Source organism: Dromaius novaehollandiae, chromosome 16 (assembly GCF_036370855.1).
Source record: "Dromaius novaehollandiae isolate bDroNov1 chromosome 16, bDroNov1.hap1, whole genome shotgun sequence".
Classification (NCBI taxonomy): Eukaryota; Metazoa; Chordata; class Aves; order Casuariiformes; family Dromaiidae; genus Dromaius; species Dromaius novaehollandiae.
The window spans coordinates 9693491-9720138 of NC_088113.1; the positions used below are offsets into that span (position 1 = coordinate 9693491).

Here is a 26648-nt window from a genome sequence, read left to right on the forward strand (position 1 = left end):
GTGGCTCATCCCCTCGCGAAGGCAGCCTTCGTTTCCTGCGGAGGCCGGAGCGCTGCTGGCAGTGGGGCACCGCGGGGCGGCAGGCTGCAAGGGGGGCTCAGCCCCGGGGGGGTCTTGCTCAGGTCGTGCTGCGCTGTGGAGAGGCCGGGGCAGGCTGCAGCGAGGACCGGGGGCAGCTCGGCGTCGCCGTGCTGGGCGATGCCAGCCGGCAGCGGGGATTCGCGAGGAGGCTGCTGCTGCAGCTGGAGGCTGGGGGCTGAGCCCGACTCCTTGCAGCGCTGCGGGGTGAAACCTCCTCGCGCACATCCCTGTCCCCAGCAGCGCCCACCGGGGAGTCACGCACGGGGCCGGCTAGCTCCCGGCCATGCGTCGGCATCGTGGTGGGTGCCACGCTGGGCTCTACCCGTACTGTGGGGCGCGTGGCACACGGGCACCTCACAAGTGCCTTGGGGTGCATGGCACACAGGGACACCACAAGTGCCGTGGGGTGCGTGGCACTCCTGGGACCCCACAAGTGCTGTGGGGCGCATGGCACCCCTTGGACTGCACACATGCTGTGGGGTGCGTGGCACACCCGGACCCCACATGTGCTATGACGTGGGGTGCGTGGGACACCTGGACCCCACTTGTGCCATGCCGTGGGGCACGTGGGACACCCGGATCCCGCATGTGCCAGGCTGTGGGGCACGTGGGACACCCGGATCCCGCATGTGCCATGCTGTGGGGCGCGTGGGACACCTGGATCCCGCATATGCCATGCTGTGGGACGTGTGGGACACCCGGACCCCGCATGTGTCGTGCCTTGGGGCGTGTGGGACACCCAGACCCCACTTGTGCCATGCCATGGGGTGCGTGGGACACCCGGACCCCACATATGCCATGCCGTGGGGCACGTGGGACACCCGGATCCCGCATGTGCCGTGCCGTGGGGCGCGCGGCTCCCCTGCGAGCCCACGCGTGTAGCGGCAGGGCGGTGGGGGTGGGGGGTGGCGCCGTCCCGCCGGGCGCCCCACGCGTGGGGCCCGCAGGCGGCCGGGCCCGCGGCGGGGGCGGGGAGCCGCGGCGCCGCCCCGCCCCGCCCCGCCCCGCCGGCCGCCCGGAGGCTTTGTGCGGCGGCGGCGGCGGCGCGGGGCCCGGCGCGGGCGGCAGCGGAGCGGTGCAGCAGCCGGGGCCGCGCTCCGCCGGCGCGGCCGCCCCTTCCCTCCGCTCCCTCCCTGCGCGGCGCGGCGCTGCGGTGCGGTGCGGTGCGGTGCGGTGCGGGCGGCATGGGGCGCGGCGGGCGGCGCTGAGCCGAGCCGAGCTGAGCCGGGCTGCGCTGCGCTGGGCTGGGCTGGGCTGAGCTGAGCTGAGCGCGGCGCTCCTGCTCCTGCTGCCGCTCCCGCTCCCTTTTGTTCGGCAGCTCCGCGGCGGCGGCGGGCGCTAATGGCGGCCGGGCCGGGCAGCGGCCCCGGCGCGCCCAGCGAGGCGGAGGCGGCGCACCTCTGCCGCAGCCTGGAGGTGGGCACCGTCATGACCCTCTTCTACTCCAAGAAATCCCAGCGGCCCGAGCGGAAAACTTTCCAGGTGAAGCTGGAGACGCGGCAGGTCACCTGGAGCCGCGGCTCCGAGAAGCTCGAGGGCGCCGGTGAGTGCGGGCGGCGGCCGCGGGGGGTTCCTGCGCGGCCGGGGCCGCCCGCGGGGCGCGGGACCCTCCCGCCCCGGCCCGGCCCGTCCGGTCCCGCCGGGGGGCGAGCGCCGGGCCCGGCCCCGCCGAAGCGCCCGGCCGAGAACTTCCCGCAGCGCCTCGGGGTCCCGCTGCCCTCGCGCGCCGCGGCGGGGCCGGCGCCTCCCGTCCGCGCTCCCCCGCGCTGTGCGCCGCATCGGGGGAGGCGCCGCGGCCGCCCGAGCGCTCCGGGGTCGCCGCTCCGTGCAACAGATGGGACTAAACAGCAGCAAAACCCCCCGAGAAGAAGTGCGGCGAGAGCCGCCAGGCCGGCGCTGCCCCCCGCCCTCGCCCCCTGCGCCGCCGCGAGGGGCGGTGAGGGGCTGCCGTGGTGGGTCCGGCCCGGGCCCCGGGGCCCCGTGTGCGGCGCTGCGCGGAGCTGCCGCGGCCTCCCGTGGGCGATGTGGGTCGTTAGCACGAGAAGGGTAGGGGAAAAGATTCGTAAGAAATGTGAGCATCAAACCACAAAGATGGGTGGGAAGGCAGAGAGAGCAGGGAGGCCCCGCACCAGGAAACTTTTAACCCCTGCCTTGGTTTCCTAGGTTACTGCTGTTTCTTTTAAGTTGCCTTTCCCACCCCCATGCGCGCCAGTCTGAGGTCGGTGTCTCTAGTTCGGTTCTGGAGGTGAGGAAGAGTTGACGCGCTCAAAGACGAGCTGACGTGCATCCCGGTGCCGTCACCGTGGTGCGTTAGCCCCGTCCGGTGCACGAAGGGATGCGACTGAGGCACAGCGCGGCTGCCACGGAGGCTGTCGGTCCTCTGCTAACTGCTGCTGGCCCAGGGTGGAAAGGCTGGAAATATTAAACGTTGCCAGAGGGCTCAGATGAAGAGCGGGAGCAGAAACGATGGGTACAGCTCCTTAGCAGGACCCCAAATGCCAGCGCATCCCATTTGGGGCTTTCATTTGCCTCAACACCCTTGGAGGCCTCCAGCTTCTCCCCCAACAGCTCCTCCAGGCAGATCTGGAGGATGCTGTGGTTGCCCGGCCCCGTTAGCATCGTGGGATGTTGGGCTCCCCACCTTTCTCAGGGTGGCCTCTAGGAGCTTTCGGGCAATGGGAGAAAGAGGGAGGAGCCCGAGGCATGGCTGGCCCTGGTTTAAGTTGTTTTTAAACTAGGGCAAAGCACCAGCTTTTCGCTGGCAAGACACTGCGTTTTGTGGCAGTGCCCGCAGAGCGCATGGGTCCGGGGCCCGTGGGGAAGAGCCCCTGGAGGGGCTGCTGTACCTGCCGTCCTGTACATGGGTGATTATTCCTGTGTGCAGATGTAAATGTTGAAATCTTAACTTTAGGGAAATCTAGAGAACTCTAGTTTCTTGTACCAAAACTCTTGAAGTAACAATGATTATAATGTCTTGCCTGTGAGGATTTCTTGTGCTGTGCATGTGGTGAAGACCAGACCAGTAAAAGCAGAGAACCTGTCCTGGGGACCGAGATGATCAAATAAAGACAACCCATGTGTTTCTAGCAAACGAAAAATAAAAGTCAGTGGACCCTGAACACCTAATTCCTTTATGTCCCTGTAAACATTGCAACACAAAATTGTTGGTGAGTTTGTAGAACGTGGTGGCCACGTGCTCGTGGTCCCTAGCACTTTCCTCGCAAGCAAAGCTGTGTTCCCTGCTGAGTGCAGCCCTCCCCGTCCATGTGCTTTCTGACACGTGGAGGCGAGTGGTGCTACAGAAATAAGATGTTACCTTACAGGGTTACAGTTTCCTTTTCCCCAAGCTGTCTTTGATGCCAGATGCGCTAGTGCCCAGCAAAGCAACTTTGTTGTCATTGGCAGATTCTCCCCGTGGCCTCCTCTCTGCACCCACCTCTTCCCACCTTAACTGCTGGCCTTACTTCTCTCCTCTAATGTCTTTCCCAGCACCCAGAAGGAAGGGTGTCCTCTTCCCCATCTCCCTTTACACAGCTAAGAAGTAGTACTTTGCATTTAAGACTTCCTGTACAGAAGCGTGGGAGTTCCAGGTGGAAATATCGGCTTGTGTACATAAATAGTGACTGTGTATCTAGGCAGACCCACTCTGGTGTCCAGTAATCCTGGACAGTTGGCCAGTTTCCCCATTTTCATCTGGATGTGCTTTCTGGGTGGAAAAAGGATGCCTGGGAAAACTCAGATAAATAGAGTCATAAGAAACGTGGCAATTATATGCTTCACATATTTTATATGGCAAATGCATTGGCTTATTTTTCTCCTGGCTCATCCCACCCTTGAAACCTACCCTTGACTTGCACAGGGCTCACATGGCCATGGTCTGACTTAGGGTGGGGAGTCTGAGCTGGAGTCAAGCTGTCCACTTTCACTGTGGGTGAGTTGTAACCAAGAGCAGTGACCGATTCAGTTCCCATGAAGGCAAGCGATGCCAGGGCTGCGAGCAGATGGTTGGGGCTGTCGGGGAAGACTGAGGTTGGCTTCCAGTGACAGCATTGGCTTGGCCCTCACACCCAATATGCACGAGGCTGTGAGCTGAGCAGAGCAGCCTGTTGTCAGGCAGTTTGATGTTCCTTTGCGTGGAACAGCATCTCCACTGAGGCCTTGGTCTCGGGGTGCTCATGTGTAGATGTCTGTGCCTTGGAAAGGGATTTGCAGACCCCAGCACAGAGGGTTTGTGCCCCTTGCTCTGCAGGTGGTGGGCTTTGTGGAAGAGAGATGTGTGTCCATGCCAGACTATGATGGGCAGCTCTAGGGGATGTGGCTACATCACTCACCCCATCAGAAGGAGCACCACACCAGTACCTGCAGCCCAGTTTCCCCCGCGCTGCATGCCTTGGCAGTGCAAGAAGGACTGGGGTTAGCTGGCTCATCTCCAGGTTGCCTCAGGCTCAGGGGCTAAAGCTGTGATGTGCCAGCAGCAGGGGGGTCCAGAGCAGGGTCCTGGTTGTCGTCTCCATGCACAGGGGCTCATTTTAGAGCTTTGACATCATTCCATGTGGTGTTGCAAAGCTGCCGTCTCCCCAGGGTCTCTGGACACATTTGTCAGCATTTGTGATCCCTTCTGAGTGCTGTGTGGTTAAAATAGTCTACTGGTAGTTTGCCTCTGCCAGAAGCTATGTTTCGGTGGTGTTTGGTCTGGCGCGTTCGGATCCCGTGCTTGCAGGGCAGGGGAGCAGAGCCAGGGCAGCCTCAGGGTGTCTCGCCCTCGGAAGGAGCTTGCCTCCAGGCAGGTCGAGCCCAGGGAAGTGGCCCCGTCCCCGTGTCTCTGCTATTGTACTGACAGTGCGTTACCAGTTCCCCAGCTTGTGCCTGACAAAGCGAATGTGTAGCCACAAGCTCCCCGGCCATGCCGTTTGTGCTTGGAGGTAACGGGACATCTTTTCTTTCAAGTTGCTTGGTGAAGTGAGCAGGATCTAAGCTGTGTTGTGGCAGATGAGTTTTGGCGTGCGGCGACCAGCCCCTTGGTGCTGAGTGGTGTCTAGCTCCCTTCGCAGCAGCGCCTGGGCTGAGGCTGGGCTGGAGGGGGGCTGGCTGTGGAAGAGCCCGTGTGTTTGGTGGAGGTGGGTGGCACCACCACACACCCTGCCTAGGGCTGGATCCCCGTGCAGATAGCTCCGGTGCACACCGTCCTCCCGGCCCTTTCGGGAGCGTTGAGGCTGTGCTACGTGGGTGCTGCGAAGGGGGGGAATCCTCGCCCGCGTAATAGTCCCCTCTCTTCACAGCCTTGCGCGGTGACACTCTGTAGCGCATTGTGCGTGTTGCATAAAGAGTGACCTTGTGCGACAGGCAGCGTTAATTGTCAGCACGGGCATCCCCCCCCTCCCCGGCGCGGGCGGCTCTGCCTCGGCAGCGGGCAGCACAGGGCTCCGGCCAGCTGGGCTCAGCCATGAAGAACCCCTTCTGTTTGAAAGGGCCCATCTCCTCGCCAGCTCTGGCTCTTCGGTAAGCTGTTCAGCTCGTCGGGAGCTCTGTGGCTCTCCATGATCAGAGTCAGCTGACGAACTGGGAGGAGGGCGCAAACTTTTGCATGCGGGAAGCCTTTTGCTCTGAGAAAAACGGTACCCTCCTTCTCCCCCACTTTTTTTGCATATAACTTCAGTTTTGAAAATCTATAGTGGTTTGTCCAAGAAAGCCATTTTTCAATTAATATTTGTTTTATCCCAAATGGCTTCAGCTGACTCTAATTATCAATGCATTGCTTTCTTCTTAATCTATGCTGCAGAAGGGTCTGGCTGTTATGATGGGAAGAGCTCTAATAAGTTTCTATTCTTTTTGTTAATCACCCAAAGCAGAGTAGAGCTAATCCCTTGAGTCAGCTGTCTTTTATGCTTTTTTTTTAAACTTCCTGTGTTATGTAATTCTTTTCTAATGTAAAAGGGTCCAGCATTCATAACTCCACATGCTGGGGGGTTATAGGCCAGTTTCTAATTGATCTGTTTTCCTTGAGACACGTCAGAAAATTCAGAGAGCTTGCTCAGAGAGCGAGCTGAAAATTTGGAGCAGATGTTTGTTTTATAGGGGAGGGGAGGGGGAAAAAAAAACACCTAAAAAAAAAAAAAAGTTGCATTCTTGCTTTCAGTGAAATGAGCTCAGTCCTGTGGAGGTGGAAAAAAGCCACTGCTCTGAGCCCAGGCCTGTGAAAAAGAAATGGCAGGAACTGTGAAATATTAATACAAAATGACTTTGAAGGGCTGCTCCTACTCACCTCATCCTTTTCAACTGCCTGCCCTTTTCTTTAATCCAGCAAGGCAGAGCATTTTTGTTTGAGACCCTCTGAATAAACGTAGGATTTGGAACACTAAATTGGAAAACAAGCAAGCCAGAAATGGCCTGCAAGAATAAACAAGCTTCACAATCAGGTCTGCATGGTAAAAATTGGGCAAACTTAGCTGTGGGACAGCAGGACTCCTTGACCCCAGCTGGGCAGCAGGGTCCCCTGTCTGGGTCACTCCTGCAACCCATGGCCCTTTTGCAGGTAGCATTTTGCAGCCTGTGAAGCTCAGGTCTCTGAGCTAGGGGCGAGTGTAGAAGTTGCGTGTGCGGGAAGCTGGAAGCTTGACGAATTACTGTCAGGAATGGCTAAAGCTGAAGCTTCGCTTGCTGAAGGTCTGTCATGCATCTTGGGAGTTGTCTTAGTGGTAAATGAAGGCTTGAGCGGTGTTTTTGTATCTTTGCCAAACAGCTCTCTTCCCCTTCCTGCTTACTAGGGTATTTGTGTTAAACTGGGGAAGCCAAGAAGTTGTACCCCACCTTCACCTCTGAGCTGAAGCAGTCCCTTTCCCTTGCTTTTCATCCCTTTGTCATTTCCCTTCTCAGTAGTGTCTTCCAGGAGAAGCAAGTTAGAGTACCTCTACTTACGCAGTGGGGAGACATGTCACAAATTACCGCCTTTCTTGTCATCTTTAAGATCTTTTCTGGCAACCAAAAGAGCATTGGGAAGGTAGCAGGTCTGTGAGCAGGTCGAGAGAGCTGTGCTCCTGCTGCGCCCCTGTTGTCTGTCCGTCTAGTTCCCTCATTTGCCAGCCAGCCATGTGGAAGGTATCAGCTTATAGATTTTAAGCCCACTAATTAAAAAGTGCTGGAGAAGTTTTATGTAGCGTTGCACTGAATTCTTCTCACCTCCCCTGAGGCCTTGAATGCTGCAGGTTTTTTCAGGCGCCAAGGCAGATATGGCCTGGCTTTCTCTGAATCTGCCACAAAAGCAGGCAGCTGTGCTGGTTGGGCATCTGGGCATGGTGCGAAAGACAGTCTATGTGAGCTGGCTCTGAACATCTGGCTTTGCAGAGGAGTACCTCGTGTGCTTGATAGCGTCAGCTCCCATCTCAAGGGCACTTTTGTCACAGGGTTACTTGTATGATTTTTAACATGCCCTGTCTCTGCATCGGGCCAGCAGTCATCCGACCCAATCTGTGACCTCTTTACTGCTCTTTGTTTTAGCTTCCTTGTCTGCACAGTGGGGGTAGTCGTTCTTATCAGTGCCAGTGAAGCCTTTGCTCAGCTTCGTTATCTAATCGCTATGATGTGCGCTGCGAACATTGCGAAGACGTACGGACTGTTAGCGATACCCATCGCCTGTCCCTCAGCGCCTTGTGAGAGCGGGCGTGTGACCTTCTGCATATCTCACAGATTGCAGATAGAGGAGAGGGGATTTGCCCGAGGTCTCAGCAGGAGCCCGTGAGGGAGTTGGTGCTGAGGTCCTGTCCCCAAGCATTACATGTGGTAGAACTGGCTTGACCACTGAGTTGCCTTGGGGATGCTGCCTGCATTTAATTTCTGTGGTTGTGGGAACTCAGGCACTGCAGCTTGGCTGAGACCTTCCCTTCTGAAGCACTCTGGGTCTGTCTTGTCCCCTGTGAAGTGACCTAGGGGACATTGCTGCACCATAATGTGCAGCCTCAGGGAGAACGTGGACAGAGTCACATCCCTTCAGAGCTGTCAGTGTTTGGGCTCCTTTCCTGGGTGTAGCTGTAAGTGTTTCACTGCTGCAAAGTGAAACAAATGACTCATCTCCGCTCCGGCTGTGCGGGAAGACTGTGGTCCCCCATGGCTGTGCTGCCTTCTGCTGGGGACACGTCCCTCTGGGCACGCTGGCAGGATGCAAATGGGTTGTTACGAGAAGGAGATGCACCGAGGAGGAGATGGCAGCCTCACCGCCGTGTGCCACTGTGATCCTGCGGCCAGAGTGGACATCATTTGCCTGGGATGTAAAACTTGAGCGGCTAAGAGTTATTTGAGATGTGTAGCGGAGCAGGAATTGCTGTGGTCCCATTCGAGGTCAGCCCGTGACATTCTGCCTGCCTGCCAGGCCACTGGATGTGCCTGTGGAAACTGTGTTGCCTGTTCCCTGCATGTTTTTTCTCATCTTTGGTGTGGGACGGCTGTGTGCCAAGCTGCCACAACCTTAGGGCTCCACAACACTTCTAATGTAGCAGAAGCTCTGTAAGTACAAGCACGCAGTCCTGCCATATTTGTGCAGTAATGTATCTCCGGTATACCATATATGTACCGGAGATATACAGTCTCTGCTTAGTGACAGGTCAACCAAAAACGATGCTGGCAGCTTAGGTTAGGAGGTGCATGAAAAGGCTTCCTGGAGCCAGGTGGACTGGCTACGGCTGGCGCGTGCTTGTTGTGGTGCATTTCCATTTCGGAATGGTTATGGATTTTAGAAGACCTGGTGTAAAATGCTAATGCAAGTTAGTGTCAGGGAGTCCAGGAAGAGCTTGCAGCATGTGGTGAGGGGATGCAGGGCTTTGATCGCAAAAGCATGCGGCTCTAAGTTTAACCTATCAACTTGAACTATTATATAGTAAAAGCGAATGTCTGTAATCAGTGGAGAGCTTTTTTTTTTTCCCTCTCTCTCCAGGGTGCTCTGAGATTTAAGGGCAATGGAAATTGGCGGGACTTCAAAGTTCTTGCAATACTTTTCAAAAGTTACCCACACGCACACTTTCCCCTTGGCCAGATGAGCTTGGAGAGCTGAGCGTGGAGGTTGATGCTGAAAGAACAACTGGAAGGGTATCTACTTAGGACAGGATGAAAGAAACAGGTGTCAGAGAAAGGTCTGTGTGTTTAACAGATACTTGCACCGATGTGGAGAAAATGATTTGGTATCTGACAGGCAGGGATGCTCTCAGAAACCTGCAACTCCAAGCAAACATACCTGTGAGTCTCGCTGGCTCCTGTCCTTGCTTGCAGTTCGTTACTGCTGCTTTGCTTGTTCTGGTATCACACATAAGGTCGGCTTAATATCTAGCACATCCTCTGCATAGTGACCATATCCTGCCTTGCCTGGGGGTGGGTTTGATGATCTCATAGCTCTTCCTCTGCTCCGACTTCCCTGGTCATCTGTTGCATTGAACAAACTTTCTGTGGCTGAGGTGTTACGTCAAGCAGAAGTGGGAGTGTTTCTCCCAGGAGCAGGCAGGCCGGAGCTCTCAGGAAGGGGACTTAGGGACAACGGCTGCTCCCAAAGAGACTCCATAGTGCTAGGGAAAGTTTTCCTTTGGAAATTTAGTTTTTGAGGACTCTTGCATTGCACAGAGAGGTGTTTTTCATGGAAAATGTGACCTTTTTTTAAGCTTTTGAAATTGATTCAAGCTAGAAACTTTCTAGTCTCCAAAAGCTTTCTGTGTCTCTGCAGACTTTCCCCCTCCCTGCCCTGCCACTTCCAAGTGACAAGCTGCAGTATCTGCTCCTGCAGGATGGCCCTTGCCTGTGCTGCCTGTGTAACTCATGTCCCTCCTTTCCTAGCCCTCCTGATCTCTGGGCACCGTGCTACATCTCCTGGACACCTTAATGCATCAAACGGTGGGAGGACACAGGACTGGGATTCCCTGTGCCTCTGCCATTGCACGTCCACTCTTCTCAGAGACTGCCAGTCTCAGCAGTATTTTTGTCTTTGGTAGCAGGCAATCAGCTTACCCAGCGGGCAGATGTGTTGTGTGAGACCACGCTGGGAGCAGTGGGAGAGCTAAGGACTCCTCTTTCCACCAGTGCAGTGTGGACATGGAGCTGCAGCTGGGCTAAGGGCTGACAGTACAGCTTGGGATCCTGCTGGTTGCAGGGCTCAGGGTGTTTTGGAGCCCTCTCTTAGCTGTTGGATAGCTACAACCTCTGTTGGCATCGCCTGGAGCCGGGGTGAACATAAGTCAGCTTGTAGTGTGAAATGGAGCTGCTAGGAGATAAGCTTTGTCTGCCCCCAAAAAGAAAAAGGCCAAGGGCTAGAGTCTCTAATGGAAGCTGGCAGCGTGAAATCTGTAGAAATCAGCAGAGCTTTACGTAGCTGACAGCCCATGCTTTAAAAGTCTCACCAAGAACTGTGATTTTTAAATTGCTTTCCAGCTCCATCCCTGCTAAATGTGTGGTTGGATGGCTTTTCAGTTAGATTTGGAGTTGTGAATTGTGAGTTCAGCTGGATGGAGAGTCACGTAAAACTTTCCAGTGTCGGGGGAGGACCTCTCTCTCTTCTGCAGCTCTTACCTTTTGTTTGCAAAAACTTGCAGTTCTGAGGTTTCAGTCAATAATCTCCTCTTGTGTCATTAATACGGTGCCCAGAAGCGTGCCTGGCATTCTGCAGGCAAACAAACCCACATTGTTGCTTTAAAAATTGTCCGGGCGAAGGTTGCAATCTAGCAAGTGAGTTTGCACAAGCTGAGCTTTGCCGAACTGGTGTTGTCTGCAGCCCTTGAGGATGAGATGGGTAACCGGCCCACAGCAGAATGTCGTAATGTGCCTTAGGGGTTGCTTTCCTCCCCCAGCCCCTGTTACAAGTGCACTTAACTTTCTTTTTCTTGGAATGTGATTTCGCTTTGGTCCGGACACATGAAAATCCTCACCGAGCCCTGAACTCCACTGCCTCCTGCTCTCCCTGCTCAGCCCGTCTGCTCCCCCAGGCCTTCACCTCCCAGCCCGCGTGGGTGATGTGCAGCTGCTGCCTTCCCACGAGTGGAGCCGTGCAGGCACGTCAGACCTGTAGCTGGGTCTCCGTTGCTGCCGGCCAGCCTGTGGCTCTTAGAGGAGATACGTGCCAGGTGAATAGCTCTCAAGGGCTGAGGTTGCCTTGAGTCATTGCAAGGCCTTGCCCTCTAACAGCACAACCTGTCGCCCAGGGATCAGGAGCCAGAGGTGCCGTTTCCCCTGGCTGCTGGCTGCCACGGCTGCATGCCTCTGGGGCGGTGCAGCCCACGGCGCGGAGCAGCGCGTGGGGAGATCAGCACGTGGACATGTGCAGAGCCAGAGGGAGAAGGCAAAATGGATGTGGACATGCATGGTCTGAGCAGAGCCTCACCAAAGCAGGAGGGTGTAGGAGGGCTGTCCCATCCGTGGCATCTCTGTGCATCCCTTGGTGCAGCCCGGTGACACACAGAGGTGTTGTGGCCACTGTGCTCTCCCCCAGTGCCCTGCAGCTGTGTGCAGACCTGGCTTGCTGCTCCGTCCATGAGCAGCAGCCCTTGCCCCAGCACAGTGGTGACCAGCTCCCGTCTCTACCGAAGGTGAGATGGATGGTTTTCATCTTCAGCTGTGCCTGCATCACAGTGGCACGATCAGAGCTGGGGTTCCCAGAGGGGCGAATGAGCATCCTTTTTCTTTTTTCTTTTTTATTTTTTTTCCCTCCTTCCCTCCCTTGGTGTTTCATGTGCACATCTGTCTAGGCTGGATCAGTCAGCGTTAAAAGTCGCTCTTGCTGTAAGGCAGATCTCCCACCCTCCTGGATCTTACCCCATGAGGTGACTGTAGGGAGGGAATATGCCCCTTCTGCTTTATAGATCTGCTCCCTCTGCTTCTGACTTGCTACCCCTGGCCCAGGACTGCGGTTATCTGGGCTGATTTCAGATGGCGTGACGTGGGCAGCTTGACTTTCCATGCCAGGGCAAGTGGTTTCTCTGCATTCCTTATCCCTGAGAAGATTTCATGAGCTCTCTCGTGCTGGAGAGACATCAAGGAAGGCTGTTGTGGCAGGCTGCTCCCCATGGGGACACGGGGTAGAGCAGCTGTTTGAGAGACTTTTTCCTGTTTACTTGCTCCAAGAAGTGCTGGGTAATGTGATTAAAAGATATCCCTCCTGTGTGTGCTCTTATTGTTCTTCCTCCCTCCTCTCGGCCCTTTTTCTGGAGTCCCACTCTTACTGCGTTAACTTCTCAGTGTCTCAGGGAATCTTAAAAATCACGCAGGTGACTTAGTCGCTTCTTTGCAGTGTGCATGGCTTTATTTCCCTTTTCTTCCTCAGCTCTCTAGCTGTGGGAACTGCATGTCTGGCTTTATTGCTCTCTCTCTCTGACCTAACTTCTGCTTTCCCCAAATCACTCGGCAACCGCTATGCATGTGCAGTTCCCTGTCCGCGAGCCAGATCCAATAACAGGGTCAGTGTGGGAGCGCAGGGTGTCTAAGAGGAGTTTAGCCCCCTCAGCACCCTGCCCTGTAAATCTGCTGTGCAGCTGACGGAGGAGTTGGGCAGGAGCGTGGGATGGTTCTGCTTGTCGAGCGTTTGGGCGCTGCCTGACGCCAGGTTCTCCCTAAGTGCAAGCTCAGGGCAGGCTTCAGTTATTCCCAGGCTGTATCAGATCAACAGCAGATAGTCTGCCACCCTATTGCTTCTCGAGCTATCATACACGAGTGCACCTGCTCTCCTGTTAGGAGACCAGCACCCATAGCGCAGGCATCGCTTGTCCCCTCTGCACCACCGGCTCCTCTGGCCAGGGGTCCATGGGTGCTCCCCCTTTCCTGCAAGCCCACCATCCTTGGCCTGTCGATCCTTGACTGCTCATGTTGTAGGAGAAGGGTTTTGATGAGAACCTGCTGATGGCTAGGGAAGATGGTGGGCCTAGAGGGGTGGCACTGCCAGGGCTCCTGGTGCAGGTGCGGGAAGTTGGTGCTTGGCCCTGGGGCAGCCAGAGCAGAGCTTTCCAGCTCCTCTCACAGCTGAGCAGTGAGGGAAGGGTGGTGGTCCTCAGCGGCTGGGAGATGTTTGGCGTGAGCAGCCTGGGCTGGAGACAGGCACTGGGGTTTCACTCCTGGACCTGGCTGCCATCCAGACCCCATGGGGAGCTGCAGCTCAAAACCCTCATCAACCTCCAAGGGTTGTCCTGGGCGCCAGAGCAGACCTTGAACACCGCTGTGCTCCTCAAGCTGTCTGTGCAGTGGGGAGTTCACCCTGGTGCTGGGTACCGCTTAGCTGAGTCCCAACAGGTTAGAACATTTTCTTTTTTTCCTCCCCTGTGCCTCACATGTTGTCTAATGCCTTGCACCAGGCTGCTTGCACTAGAAGTCTCGCCTGTAGTCAGAACGTGGTCTCTGTAGTCCCCAGTGGCTTGGCTGCTGGAGTGTGCTAAGAAAAGGCCTAGAGACACGGGCAAGCAATTTTAGACCCTTAGCACACCAGGTTTGGTATTAACCATGGAGCAGGTTGGTATGGAAGCAGGGGGAGGTCTCCAGTTCAGGGACCAAATAAATCCCAGGTCAGGTCATTAAAACAGAAGCAACCCTATCAATAGAGGAGTCTGGCTGTGTGTGTGCACGCTGACAGTCACCAAGAGCTCCTGTGTCTCCCATGTAACCTGAAGATAACACCTCTGGTGTCTCCTGCTAGGGCTGTGTGTGGGTTTGCTAGTATCTGCTCAGCCCTTGGAGATCTTCAGCTGGAAGGTGCTGTAAGGAGATGTCATCATGACTGATTGTCAATCATGTTGTTATTGCCTTGGTGATAGAAAGTGAAGCCAGCATGTTTTCTCGTCCCAGCACAGTTAGCGCAGATGGAGTAAAATTGGTGGAAAGGGAAGAAAAGAGTCATTGTCTCCATTTTTATCTGCCTCAGGACAGGAGCATGCGCCTACCTCCAAGCAGTTTGCCTGCAGGAGTAGCTACTCGGGTAGCTCTGCCTTTTTCTCTGGCTCCCGTGGTGTGACAGGCGGGAGGGAGCGGTGCTGAGAGTCAAGGAGCAGTCGTGTCACTCAGCTGTGGCACCCAACCCAGCTGGGTGCATTAGGCTCCGTGTGGGGACAGTGTAGCTCACTGGAGTCCCTTCTGCGGATGTGGCACACGGGGAGATGCAGGGGAAGGCACGCATCTGGAAATCAGATCTGTGCTTCGGTGACTGCTCTGGCTTTGCTGTCTGAAAACAGCTTTGGAGACAGGCATGGGGCGGGGGGAAGAGGTCAGGCTGTTGTCATGACCTGAAGTGACTCAGCAACAGATGGGATCTTTATCCCATTCTTTTCTTCTCAACTTTACCCTGGCAATAAAGAGCTCAGGGGCTTGTGCTGACAGAAATAAGCCATCTCCCTGCTGCCCATCGAATATCCTGGCTAGCGATCATCTTTGCTGTTCAGTCGCTATCAGAGAAGCCTGGCTGGATGGACTGGTGGGATGGGTGAAAACGGAGTTGTTGTGTCATCTGAACATCACTGGTATTTGCTGAGAACGTGACAAATCTTTTCTGCCCTTCGGCTTTTGCTCCTTTCCTCTCTGCAGTCCTTCCTGGGGATGGTGCATCATGTCTCTTCTCTATTTGTCTTTGGTGACTTGCCGTGCCTCTCCCTGGGCACGGAGGAGTCAAGAATGCACATGGGTTGAATGCAAAAATCCCCCAGCGACGCCAAAAAGAGCTTGCTACTGTTCAGCACCCCATGGCTTCCTCACTGGCCCTGCCCATTCCTGGCCGTCACGCTGTGAGCTTTGCCTTTGGGTGCTCAGGACGTTGCTGGCTTCTGCTCTTGGTCCATCCAGTTCCCCTCCCAGGCGGTGCAGAGAGCTGTGTTGGCAGTGGGCAGGGGGCCTCTAGCTGGCTGTTAACGGGAGAGCTGTGGAGACCTAGGTGTTTGTCAGGTCTCCCCCTTAGCTCCAGCACTGCGGGGCAGTTGCACAGAAGTGTCCCCTGGCAGGATCTTTCTGTCAGAGAAACCTGTCCATGGAGTCTGGCCCGGTGAGGAAGTTTTCTTCGCTTCTCGTCCTCTGCCGCCTGCTCCCAGCCCCCTCTGTGCAGACGCGGTGCTGTGTCAGATGCCTCTCATCGATCCATCCGTGTCCTCTGCGGTTCCTCTCAGATCTTGTTACTGCTGCACATCCGCCCTGGAGGGAGAACGTGAGACACAGGCTGGAGGAGCCGTGCTCTCAAATCTTCCCCCTCCTCCTGTCGCTGTGTTATGTTCCTGTAAGGTGATTACGTTTCTAGCTGAGGCTGGGGGATGGAGCCCTCGACGCCGTGCAGAGAGAAGGTCACCTTGGACACGGCATGCCGAGCCACCCCTAGACGGACCATTCGTCCAGCACCGAGCTTCCTGTTTCCATCTGAGTCAATGGAAGCTTTTGCCTCTCAAGCGGACTAGGCTGAGGCTGGAGGTGGCTCCACCAGCTGCCACTCTCGGGGTTTGATCTCGGGACGGGGTGCAGGTTTGTCCAGAGCAGCATCCCTGCAGGCAGTGCTTTGGCCCACCCTACCTAGAAGTAGGTGACGTTGGAGTCCCTGTTGTTGTGTTGGGATGGAAAGGTGCTCCTCGGTCCCACGTGGTGAAGGTGGAAGGAGTCCAAGGCTTTCGTGGGTGCCAGCTTTGTGCATTCCGGGGAGTGGGCATGGCTGGCATTTGGGATGCCCAGCTTTTGATTCAGCACAATCCAGAAATCCCAATACAAGATCCCATGACTTTACCCACACAAAATTTCCACGGAGAACAGAGGAACCCCGGAGCTTCCCAGGAAGTGCACTGCTGGGGCCCCTGCGTGGCATGTTTACCATCTAGTTGCTTGTCTCCTGGAGCTCTTTGCCACTGCCCTCATGGGGGGAAGCAGTGATGTGTCATTCCCTCCCCTGGGATAGCTGGAGTCCAGCAAGGAGGAAGTTTGTGTTTCCCGGACCCAAGCACTGAGCTGGGTGAATTCCGCATTGTGAATTGTGACTCTGCTTTTGCATTTTATAGGCTAGTCATGCTGCCTAGGCTCATCCCTCCTGACTGGTGGGTCTCGAGTTGGGTGCCTGCACTCTGCTGTTGTCATGAGTGAAAATTCAAGACAGATAAAACACCACCTCTGCGAGAGACCCCGAACTGCAAAGTGTTGGATGGTGGGAAAGTATTCAGGGGGAGGTGTCACATAGGCTTGCCCTGTTCTTAGCTCTCCCCTGGCTGTTCCCTGCTGGCCACCCCAGAGGCAAGGTATTGGGCTAGATGGTCTGTCTCCAGTAGTCATTGACAATGTGTCTCCTGGGATGTTTCTTCTCACCTACCTTGTACGCTTACGCAAGGCCTCATAGACTTGCACAAGGGCTGGAATGAAGTGCCCATCTCTCCTTGGGCTGTGGAGGGAGCCCTAGTGACCAGCTTGCGTTAGACACTGGATTTCCAGTGATGTGGGAGAAAGCTCAGGGGAGAACAGGAGAAACAGCAGGAGCACAGCATCGCATAGGGAAAGCTCATCTGGTCGGTGAGGAGAAGCTGGCTGAGGCACCTGGGCAGAGCTTGCTTTTTGCATTCAGCAAACTTCCCCTGCAACGTTGGCAAACACCCTGGCTGAATGCCCTGGTGGCAGCAAAGCCGCCCGAGGAGAGCAGAGGGGAGAACGGAAGGACAGTCCCTGCAAGGGTGCGTGGAGGAATTCCCTGCAATAACTCCATTAAACTGCCGGTCCAGTTGGCAATCAGCCAGCACTGGGGCAGGATGCAGTGGTGAATCTCTTCTGCCCCGTCTCTCCCAGGCCTCTCTGGCTGGTTGCTGCGGGCTGCAGCCCAGGGCTCCGGCGTGCCGTCAGTGCCTCCCTGAGGCAGGTGAATGCTACACCATTCTGAGCAGGACCTAGGTCCCAGAGGCAGGGGTGTTTGCAGGCCATGGGAGCATTTGGGGAGCCTGGGGCTGGTTGCAGGTCTGGGACCCCTGGCTCTTAATCAAAGGTTTGGGCTGTAACTGAAGCAAGGGGCCAGGGCCAGGAGCAGGGATCCAGCATCTTCTGCTTTGTGTTATTTGCTGGTGTGGTCTCTTGGCTGTCTGTTTTTTAAGACAAGGATGTCAGACCATATGCCGGCTCTTGGGATATTGCACTTGTGTAATATTGCACATAAAGCTGGAGTTTGCAGCAGAGTGCTCTGGGCCGGTACGCACCCCCATGAGCTACTCGCCTGTCCCCGTAGCTCCTGAGGTGCAACTGTGGCTGCAGCAGCAGCAGGGGGAAAGATTTTTTTGCCCAAAGTCACGCAGCCCCTTGGGAATAGAGACATGCCCTGATGTGAGACCTGCTACCCTCCCACCTAAACTGTGCTGCGGCCAAGTGATGGAGACAGGCACAGCTGGGGATGTGTGTCTCATCAGCAGAGAAGGCTCTGCTGGCGTGGCGCTCGCTCAGGCCAGGTGAATCTGGGTATGACGTTATCTTTGGGAAGCTGATACCAGCACAGTGGAAACTGCCAGCTTTTACATCCCCAGTCTTCTCTGGCTGATGGGCAGAGATTGTGAGATAGCAGCATCCTGCTTTGCTCACGGTGGGATCCAGTTTGTTTTTTTAACTCATAATTTCTTGTAGCTGTGAGTAAGCCTAAGGGCTGTAGCAGTTGCCAGCCTGCAGCTGCCTCTGCTTCCAGCATCAGGAGGATGTTCATGAATCCTTGGAGGTCACCTGTGTGAGGCCAAAGCTGGCTATGTCAGTATAGCAGCAAGGTATGGGACTGTCCAGGAAGAGATCTGAACTGCCCTGTAGAAGTAGGGTAACGTCTCAGCAGAAGCTCAGCCCGTGGCCGCCGTGCGATGTGGGAAGGCCAGCGGGAGGAGAGAGGGCAGTGCTTGGGGTCCTGCTCCCTCTGCTCAGACCCGTGGGGCCACAGAGCTGAGCAGCTCCTGGTAATCTCCCTGCACATCTCCTGCAGCTTCCTTCACGTTTGATAAAGATTTGTTGGGGGGGGGGCCGGGGCGGGAGGAACCGGAGCGTGGAAACCGCAGGGCACGTGACGCGGAGGTGAAGCTGAGGCAGCTGCAGCTCGAGACGAGGGCAGGAAATACTCGTGCCCGCAAAGAAGCCGCACGGAGCAGCTGGTGTGCCGGGGAGCGCACCCGAGCCACTCGGCGCGCAGCTGGCGCGAACCGCACTCACCGGGTGCTGGCGAGAGGCGCTGGTTCCCAGCGGCAGCTACGGGGATGTCTGCCGCTCCTGGAAAGCTCCCTGCCAGGTCCTTCTGCCCTTTGCTGATGGACAGCGATCGTTTGGAGATGAGCCAGGATCTGAGTCTGGATCCAGGCCATTCCCAGTCATCCTGGCAAATTGGGAGCTCCCTGTTGTGCTGTCTCAGTTTTTGATTTATTTTATTTTTGATCTATTTTTTTCCCTCCCCAAGTGCACTCTCTGTGGGTGCCGCTGCTGCTGGGACCATACCCCAGTCACCTTACAGCAAAACGCAGCGGCTTAGAGCAAACGTTGCTCTTGGCCGATGCGCTGTGCCACCGAGTAGGTAGCACGCGACGGACCTACCTGCTCGCGCGTGGGCCCTGCTGCCTACCGTGCTTCCTCATCGCGGGGTTCCTCGTCACAGCTGTGAGAATGGGACTTAACCTTCACCGCGGGCCCATGAGGAGCAGGCGTCCCCATCGCACCCCTTCCCTCTCGCAGCTGGGAAGTGGGGGAGGTGGAGCATCTTGCTCCTGGCCTCCAAAGAAGCAGTAAGGTTGAGTTAGAGGCCTCAGCTGCGTTATGGTTGTGCTGTCCGGGTAAGCCATCTGTTACCCACGCTTCAGAAACCCCATAGCTAGTGCCCAGCAATGCTGATGGCAGGCGCGGCAGTAAGTGTGGCCAGCAAGAGGATGTAGCAACCCCATCGCTGGGTGTCTTTGTGCACAGGCAGGTTCAATTTGCCATTGTGCTGTCTGATTCAGCCTGATCCGTTCAGGAAAGCTTGTGGAGTTGAGAGGTTGAGCTGTTGTCACTTTGAGAACCTGTGTTAACGAGAGGTGCGTGGTTCTTCCCTTTAAAATATGTCTGGTTTTAATAGATTAGGGTTACTTTTTGGTTTCTTTTAGATGAGATATATAAATCGTAGGACCCAACTTGCGTTCGTTATGGGTGTAACATGCATTTCATTAAGAGCAGCCTTAATAATTTTGCAGTCCAGCCAAATTCAAGCTCGAATAATTACTGTCCACCTGATGCCTTCATCAGCGCTGCTGGACGTGGTGTTGTTCACACTAGACGTGCTGCTGGGAGAGCGTTTCTGCGTTGCGAAATGCCTTCCACCCAGGAGGTGGCTGCATTTCAATGGAGATGGGTTTACGCCTGGACTGAAAGCAGGCTTGCGAGCCCATGCAGAGCTCTGCAGATGGAGGGGGCTTTATAAATGCTGAAGGGTACGATACGTGGCTCCAGACTGCAAGGTGCTGAAGACTCTGGCCGCAGTCCAGCAAAGCACTTAGTGCATGCTTGACCGTTCCCTTGAAATCACATGGGATTTTTGTTTTTCTGAGTGGTATTCAGTTGCAGTTGGCAAATCAGAATTGTCCTAGCTAACCTGATATAGAGCCAAGTGTACGTAGAGAGCAAGCCTAGCTGAAAATCCCTACGGGAGGCCAAGCCTGCCCTGGGCTCAGCGGGTGTCTGGTGAGCTGCGTGCAAGCCGAGTGGTCCTGAAATCCCTTCGCCACCCAGTAAATCTGTGCATAACGAAGGCAGTCTGAAATCCTTATTTAAACTTCTGCAATTTTTAATAGCTAGTGCTGGCCTGAATATCAGAGACAGTGGGCTTCTATTGAAATATTAAGAGGTTGATACCACCACTTTATTCTCCATGCTCTTGCATAATAGATTTATTTTATTTCTACTGCCATGCACATAAGAGTCATGTCTTTTTTTTCCCCTTTCTCGCTTGACTTTCTTTCTTGGGGGCCTGACCTTCCAGTGCCACCTCTGAGTGTTGGGAAGGCTAGAAATGATGACACAGGTGGTGCTCAGTGGAATCTACAGTGTTAAATATCATGACGAGTTTTTTTTTTTTTTTTTTTTTTTAACCAGAGCGAATAGCCTGTTGCCCCAGGGCAGGATCAGTCTATCACAGCCAGCTGGGGTCAAGCTGTAATATGAGCGAGTATGTAGTCACCAGTGCACTGTTTGTCCCCACGCACACACACTGCACTGAGCATTGCTAGTGGAAGGGGTGGGTGTTTCCTTGGAGGCTGTCCTTGATAAATCTGTCCTGGAAGGTAATTTGGGCTAAACTCCCTTTTTATCAGTGTTTTTTTTTTAAATCCGTCTAGCATCTTTCCAAACATCCTTCAGAGATGGGAATCTTGCAACCCTTGGCAGTGTGTTCCAGGATGTCCTTATCCTTGCACGTTACAACACCCTATCCATCAGCAGTTAAGCGAGGCTTGGACGAGGCTTCAGTTTTGAATCACTTTAAGGGTGGGTCTGGTTTTCATGTAACCAGAGGGTAGTTTGGTTTCTTCCCTAAGTGGTGGGGGTGGATGTAGGGTCAGCTTTTTCTTTCTGATGCAGCCCGCTCATGCTGGAGGGAAGGCTCTGTGCCCAGAAACGTGACCATGTCCTTTGCAGAGCGCTGGAGGAGAGTGGATTTCCAGACAGCGTCGGGTGTTGAGTACGTTGTGGCAGGGTTTGTCTGACCTGGTGAAGCCAAGCAGTTTGGAGGCTGGTGTCACCTTAACGCAAAGACAGGACATGGCTGGCAGGATCTCTCCGTACAGATGGAGCAGTGGGTGTGCGGGCTTGGGAAGGCCCTCAAGCCCAAGAGGTTCAGCTCCTCGCAGAAGCACCGTCCTGCCTGGTGGCCAGGCAAAGGAGAAACCTTTCTGCCAGCCCGAGTGAGGGCCGGGGCCTGCCCTGATGCACCTCCCAGGAGAAGGCAGCACCTGGGTGGCTGAGGGCAGCAAGGCGAGCGAGCTCGGTGCGGTGCTCTGGCCTTCTGCCAGCCTTCGAGCAGCACCGCGCGAAGGCAAGGCATGCCGTGGAGAGGCGTTTGCCTGCGTGGCTGCATTGCCAGCCCACTGCGTATTAGGTCCAGGCCTTTCCCCTGGGCGGAGATAAGCTTGGGAGGCTGCAGGGCTTGGGCTGTGAAGAAACCTGTTTGCAAAGCATGGCGCAGCTCAGGGTGCAATGTGACACCGTGTGAGCAGAAGCTGAGAGCATTGCCAGCGCAGGTGAGGCTCAGGCTGGATGGGCTTTGCTGCCTCTCTCACAGAGCCTCTCCTGGCTCCTGCCAAAGAGGTGCCGTCTGCACGCAGCCCCGGGGAAGCTGGAGGGTGGCCAGCGTGCTCCAGGCCCCAGTTACCATCAGGAGGTCATCTCTCCAAGCTTGCTGGTAGTCCCCGCTCCGAGATGTCAAGTCTCTTGGACCCATGGGATGCAGAGAGCTGCCCTCTACTTCTGCTATTGCTGCGGCACCAAGTCCACCCTCCTCCTGCCGCTGTCCCTGCAGGTGGGGACCACTTTCTGCCTTCTGCAGCTACTGTGAAGAGATGTGGTTTTCCCCAGTGAGTGGTTGCTTATCTTTAGAGGGTTCAGCCTCGACCTGGCACTTGTTCCTCTGCCCTGATGGATGTATGGCCTGCAGTGCTGTAGGACCACAGTGCTCCCTGGCCCCACCAAATGGTCTCTTCCCTGTGCCTTGGAGGTCTTTTGCCACTTCTCTGTGCTGGAGCTTTACCATCTGTCGGTCCTTCTTGGTAGCTGGCCTCCTCCTCTGCCCAGAAGGGAAGAGCAAAGCGGGTCACCAAAGGAGCCTTCTGCTAGGGTCAGATCAGCCTCCTGTGCCCCGCAGTGCGGGTGAGTTCCCGGCTCCGTGCTGGCCGAGGTGGTACATGTGGGCGTTATGACGGAGCCCAAACCGCCGCTCACCCGGGGGAGCTCACTGATGCTGAGGGCGACAGAGCTGACTTGACTTTCCATTTCAAGCATGTGCTCTCCAGTTGTTCTCTGCTGCACACATGGAGAATCTCTGCCACATTTTCAGCTGGCCTCCATTTGTCTACCTTCTCCTTTTGAATTTCCACTCCCTCCTCAAGGCTGGGTGCCAGCTCCCCCCACCCACCCGCCCTGGGGGGACCAGGCTCCCCCACACAGCGCTCCCTGCCAGGGACTCTGCTCTCCCCAAGTAAGCGCAGGCGCTGGCGAGCAGATCCAAGTGCGTGGGATCAGCAGCCCTTGGCACTTGCTACAGCAATCGTGGTCAGAGCAGGCCGCGGAGGAGAGGGAAAAGAAAAAAAAGTTGCCCAAGCTTGCAAGGGCATAGAGACTGCAGCGGGGTGCTGGGTTTCCTGTTTACCTTCGGGAGGGCGCCTGCTGTTTGCTGAGATGTCTGTGTTTTACTTGTGGCTCTTGCAAGCTGAGGTGGAAATACTCCTGGGCTGGAGTCTGGTTTGTTGTCTGGAGTGGTCCATCTGGCCCTGGAGGTGGTGGGACGGGGCGGCGCTGCGGCGGGAGGGATGGGCGCGTGGCGTTGCGGTGGGCTCGCAGCAGACGCGGAAGCGGGCACCGCAGAGGCATGGAGGCGTGCTGGAAGCAAAGGGCACGGGCTGGTTCGGGGAAGCAGCGTGTCAGTGCTTGCTTGACTGGGATGGTGGCATTTGCGCTTGCCGTGCTTCCTGCTGAAGAGTCATTTCCTTCCACAGTGCAAAGGTGCTGGAAGGTATCTGAGTCACTAGAGACAGTGGAGCTAGAGAGGGCTGATCTGCAGTAGATCGGTGTGGCGTGAAGAGGACTGCATAAACCAAGCCCTAAACCGCCTTCTCCCCAGCACACACAGGCGTGTTTGGGAGGAGGAGAGAGCTGAGCAAGCAGCTGCAAGCATGCGTGGGCTAGTGCTTTTTGCCCTGCTCCCTCCAGGTGCACGGTGTCCTCCCAGGGACTGCTTTTGGCCGTACAAATTCCCTGCATGCTCCTGCCTTTGAGAACCTCCTCGTTTGCTCCAGGGTTTTCTCCATAGCGTGGATTTTAGGCATGCGGTTTGCAACAACAGCTCTATCCCCGCTAACCCATGGGCGCTCTTTGCAGCAAGAAGCGAATGCGGGGCATGGTTAGCACCCTGCGGCATCCCTCAGTGGAGACGAGACGCTGGAGGTCTGGTGCAAAGGAAGGCTATTACCGTTCTGGCACCTTCTTTCCACTGAGAGACAGCATGTACTTATTAGTTATCGCCTGGTAAACTACTGTGAAAACCCAGCTGGCAGCTCTTTCCAACTGATTTTGTCAAGCGACGTGTCCTTTAAAGACAGGGATAGTCTTCAGCCCTGCTGTGCATGTCATGCATGCAAAGACTGTAACTTTTGAATGCTGTGATACCCTTTTTTAGGGATAAAATGGCATGCCCTTTCACTAAGGATGTGAGCATATGCACAGATTATGACAGGACAAGCAAATGTTTGAATCTCCAGCCAGCCCGTTTCTGCTGGGTAGGTGATGCCTTAGAAAGTCGCACTCTTGCCTGTTTTAGGAAACTTGTCTGCCTGCCCTTTAGAGTCCCAAGGAGCTGGATCTTTCTGTGCATTTGCCCTTATTTGCAGAGTTTTGAGTGTTATTGCAATGATCTGAGCTAGTTCTGTCCGGAGTCAGGCAAGTGGGTGGGTTGCCACTGTCTCTGGATGCTGATTTACTGTGCTGCATGGTATATCCTGTCAAAAGGTAGAAGACCATCCAGGTTTTGGTGTGTTTCTCCTATCTACACATTTGGTGTGTGTGCAGAAAGTGCAAATCACAGCACAAAAGTGGTTTTAAAACAAGTATCTATAGTCCGGAGGCTGCTGTGACTCTGCTTCCCCAGCAGAGAGAGTTTGGTTTAAAGAGGATCCCGCTTTTCTCATGTAATGTTTATGACAAGTCTCCCCAAAGTCGTGCCGAATTTCTGGGCTTGCTACTGTATTTGTTTGGAGCGAGTATCGTTGCTCACGATCCGGCTCGGTGCTGCCAGGCTCTGCCGTCGCTGATGAGCAGGTCACATTTCTGCCTGGCGTTAAACTGCAGTGAATTGAACCGAAGGGCAAGTCGATCCGCAGCGCCTGCAGTAAGTGGAGTTTAATTGGGATGAATTACACGCCAGGTTTGCAGTAATCTCCATCCCACATTGCTCAGAAGCATCATCTGCTTTGGAAACGTGACTCAGAAATGTTGTTGTTTGATTCCCCTGAGCATTTAAGAAACTTTATTTTTCCAGGAAGCAAAGATTCTTGGGGCTTTGGGGTTTTTTGTTGCTGCTGCTGTTGTTGTTTTCTCTTTGTTTTATGGTAATGAGAATCCTTTCCCAGAATTTCCCCTGGGGAGGGAGGCGAGCGGGCCGCGAGACGTTCCCCTACCAGCTCCTCCGGAGCTCCCTCTCGTCTCTGCGTTTAACGTCTTGGCACGCTCTAGCTGGAGCGCTCGCGGCCTCCCCGAGCCAAGGTGCTCGTGGCACCGAGGTGGCCGGCGCGGAGCAGGCTGCTGTTTCCCGGCCGGAGCTGCGGCTCGAGCTGCGCCCGCAGATTTACAGCCTCGCGCTCTCCCTTCGCGGGTCTCCGGGCGAGTCGGCCGCTGCGCCGGCAGTGCTCGTCCTGGCCAGCCCCGTGGAGACGGCACCACAACTCCGGGTGAAGGTGGGGAGAGGGGAGGAAGGGGCACCGCTGAGCTGAGTAAGCCAGGAATCGGGGCAGGTTCAGCGTCTAACGTGAGTTTGGAGAGGAGCCGACCTTAGGTCCGCGGCGCTCGTAAGGCGCAGGAGCTGCAAACGGGATGCCCCGTAGCCGGGCCGAAGGCTGTGCCCTCGGAGGCTTTGCCTCGGGAAAGGCTTTCTTAAATGCTGCTCTCTTGAAAGGCAAAAAAAAAGAAAAAAACGCAGCTTACAGATGTCTGTTGGTGGGAGGAAGAGGGAAGCGTGGGGTGTGAAGCCAAAGAGCTAAGAAACTCGCCGCCACTGTAGCCGCGCGGATCGCGGTCCCTCCGGCGCGGCAGGACCAGAGCGTTGCCTGCCGGGCTGGCGTGGCGTTGCGGGGCGGGCAGGCTCGGGAGGGTGAGAGGCACCAAGCTGGAGGCGGTGCGGTGGTCGAAGCCGGGCGGTCCGTGGCACGTCAGCTGGAGCTCGTAGCCCACGCCGCTCGGTGCAGCCCATCGCTCACGCTGGAGCAAGCAGTCCCGAGCTGTCGTGTGTCCTGGCTGGGGATCACCGTGGGGGAAAGACCCCACCGTTCTTTGGGGACACACGGGGGGATAAGCATGGTGGTGGCTGGCAAGGTTTTCTAGGGAACTGGTAAGAAGTGGCTGCGCTCACAAGCTCGTGTGCGTGCCGTCACCCTGACGCGGTGAGGGAGATGTGCAAGATAAGTGGTGAGGTCTCCATTTTGGTTTGAAAACATGAGCTGGGGCTCCTGAAATGCTTCTCGTCAGAGGTGAGAAGTCAGTCCTCCCGAAGGCACCCTCGGCTGCCCGACCTCACAGTGCAGTGACCGCAGCCCCCAGGCCTGGCCGTTCACTAACTCTCCTTCCCTTCCCCCTTTATCTCTTAGTCGATATTCGTGAAATCAAAGAGATTCGTCCAGGAAGGAATTCACGTGACTTTGACCGGTACCAGGAGGATCCATGTTTCCGACCAGACCAGTCGCACTGCTTCGTTGTCCTCTACGGCATGGAGTTCAGGCTGAAGACCCTCAGCTTGCAAGGTAAAGCACTCGCGGCCCTGGGGCTGTGCCAGCAAGGCAGAACAGGCCTCGTCACCGCAGTACCCGGACTTTGCACGCATCCTTCCAGGAGTGAGGGGAGCGTATCCCTGGGCAGATGTTTTCACCATGATCAGGAGGTGTCTTTGGAAGAATTGACACTGTTTCACTGATGCTCACGCTGATCTAGTTAAGGCAGTTAACTCACCTGGCAAAACCAAAAGCTCTATGAACTGAACCCTTTGGTTCAAACGTGTGCTTGAAATAAATTGTGTTATCTCAGCTTGGCATGTTAGCGTTCATCAGCTGAGTTGTGGTAACTGGCCATGCACATGAAGTGGTAAAAGCCCACTCACTTCTGCTTTGCAGTTCTGAGCAGGAAAACACTGCCAGTTACTGCTGGTGACAAATGGTAACTCTGATGTGTTGTTTCAGTTTTCCTAAACATCTTGTTGGTTGACTTAGGCTGGACTGGGAGCAGCGAGTCTTGTGTTTGGCTGTTGATGAGCAGAGGTCTGCGCTGTTGAGTTACCTCCTGTCTGGGATGGGTGGAAGATGGGCTCATAATCACTTGCTATAGTTCAGCTGATGGATAACTTTTTCCACTAACAGTGCTCAATCTTGTGTCTCGTTTAAACAAACTGATGGAGGCAGTCACGCTGAATGCCCATGGCTAATCTGCCTACTGCTCACTGCAGCACGCAGGGACAGAGGGAGCACTTCTGCCTTTGGAAAGGATGCAGCTGGTAATGGAGAGGTTAAGGAGGAGCTGGCACACATTCCCAAGGAGTTCCTGACCCGTCACCCAGGGTAGCCTGAGCATTACTCCTTGGGGACAAGGATAACACCCTAGTGCTCAGGAACTGAACGGAGCAAAGCATGAGATGTGGAGGGGGTGGCGCCCACCCAGCTGCGCAC

General features: G+C 55.6%; 1 protein-coding gene across 4 annotated transcripts in view; it reads left to right on the forward strand.

The window, feature by feature from the left end:
* The first annotated feature begins 1080 nt into the window (after positions 1-1080).
* PLCG1 (phospholipase C gamma 1) overlaps positions 1081-26648 on the forward strand; it is a 55326-nt gene continuing 29758 nt past the window's right edge. For all 4 annotated transcript variants that reach the window (XM_064521409.1, XM_064521411.1, XM_064521410.1 and 1 more), the window contains exons 1-2: positions 1081-1624; positions 25581-25733. In XM_064521409.1, coding sequence (XP_064377479.1) covers positions 1423-1624; positions 25581-25733 — 355 coding nt within the window. In that variant the 5' untranslated portion in view covers positions 1081-1422. The remainder of the gene's footprint in view (positions 1625-25580; positions 25734-26648) is intronic.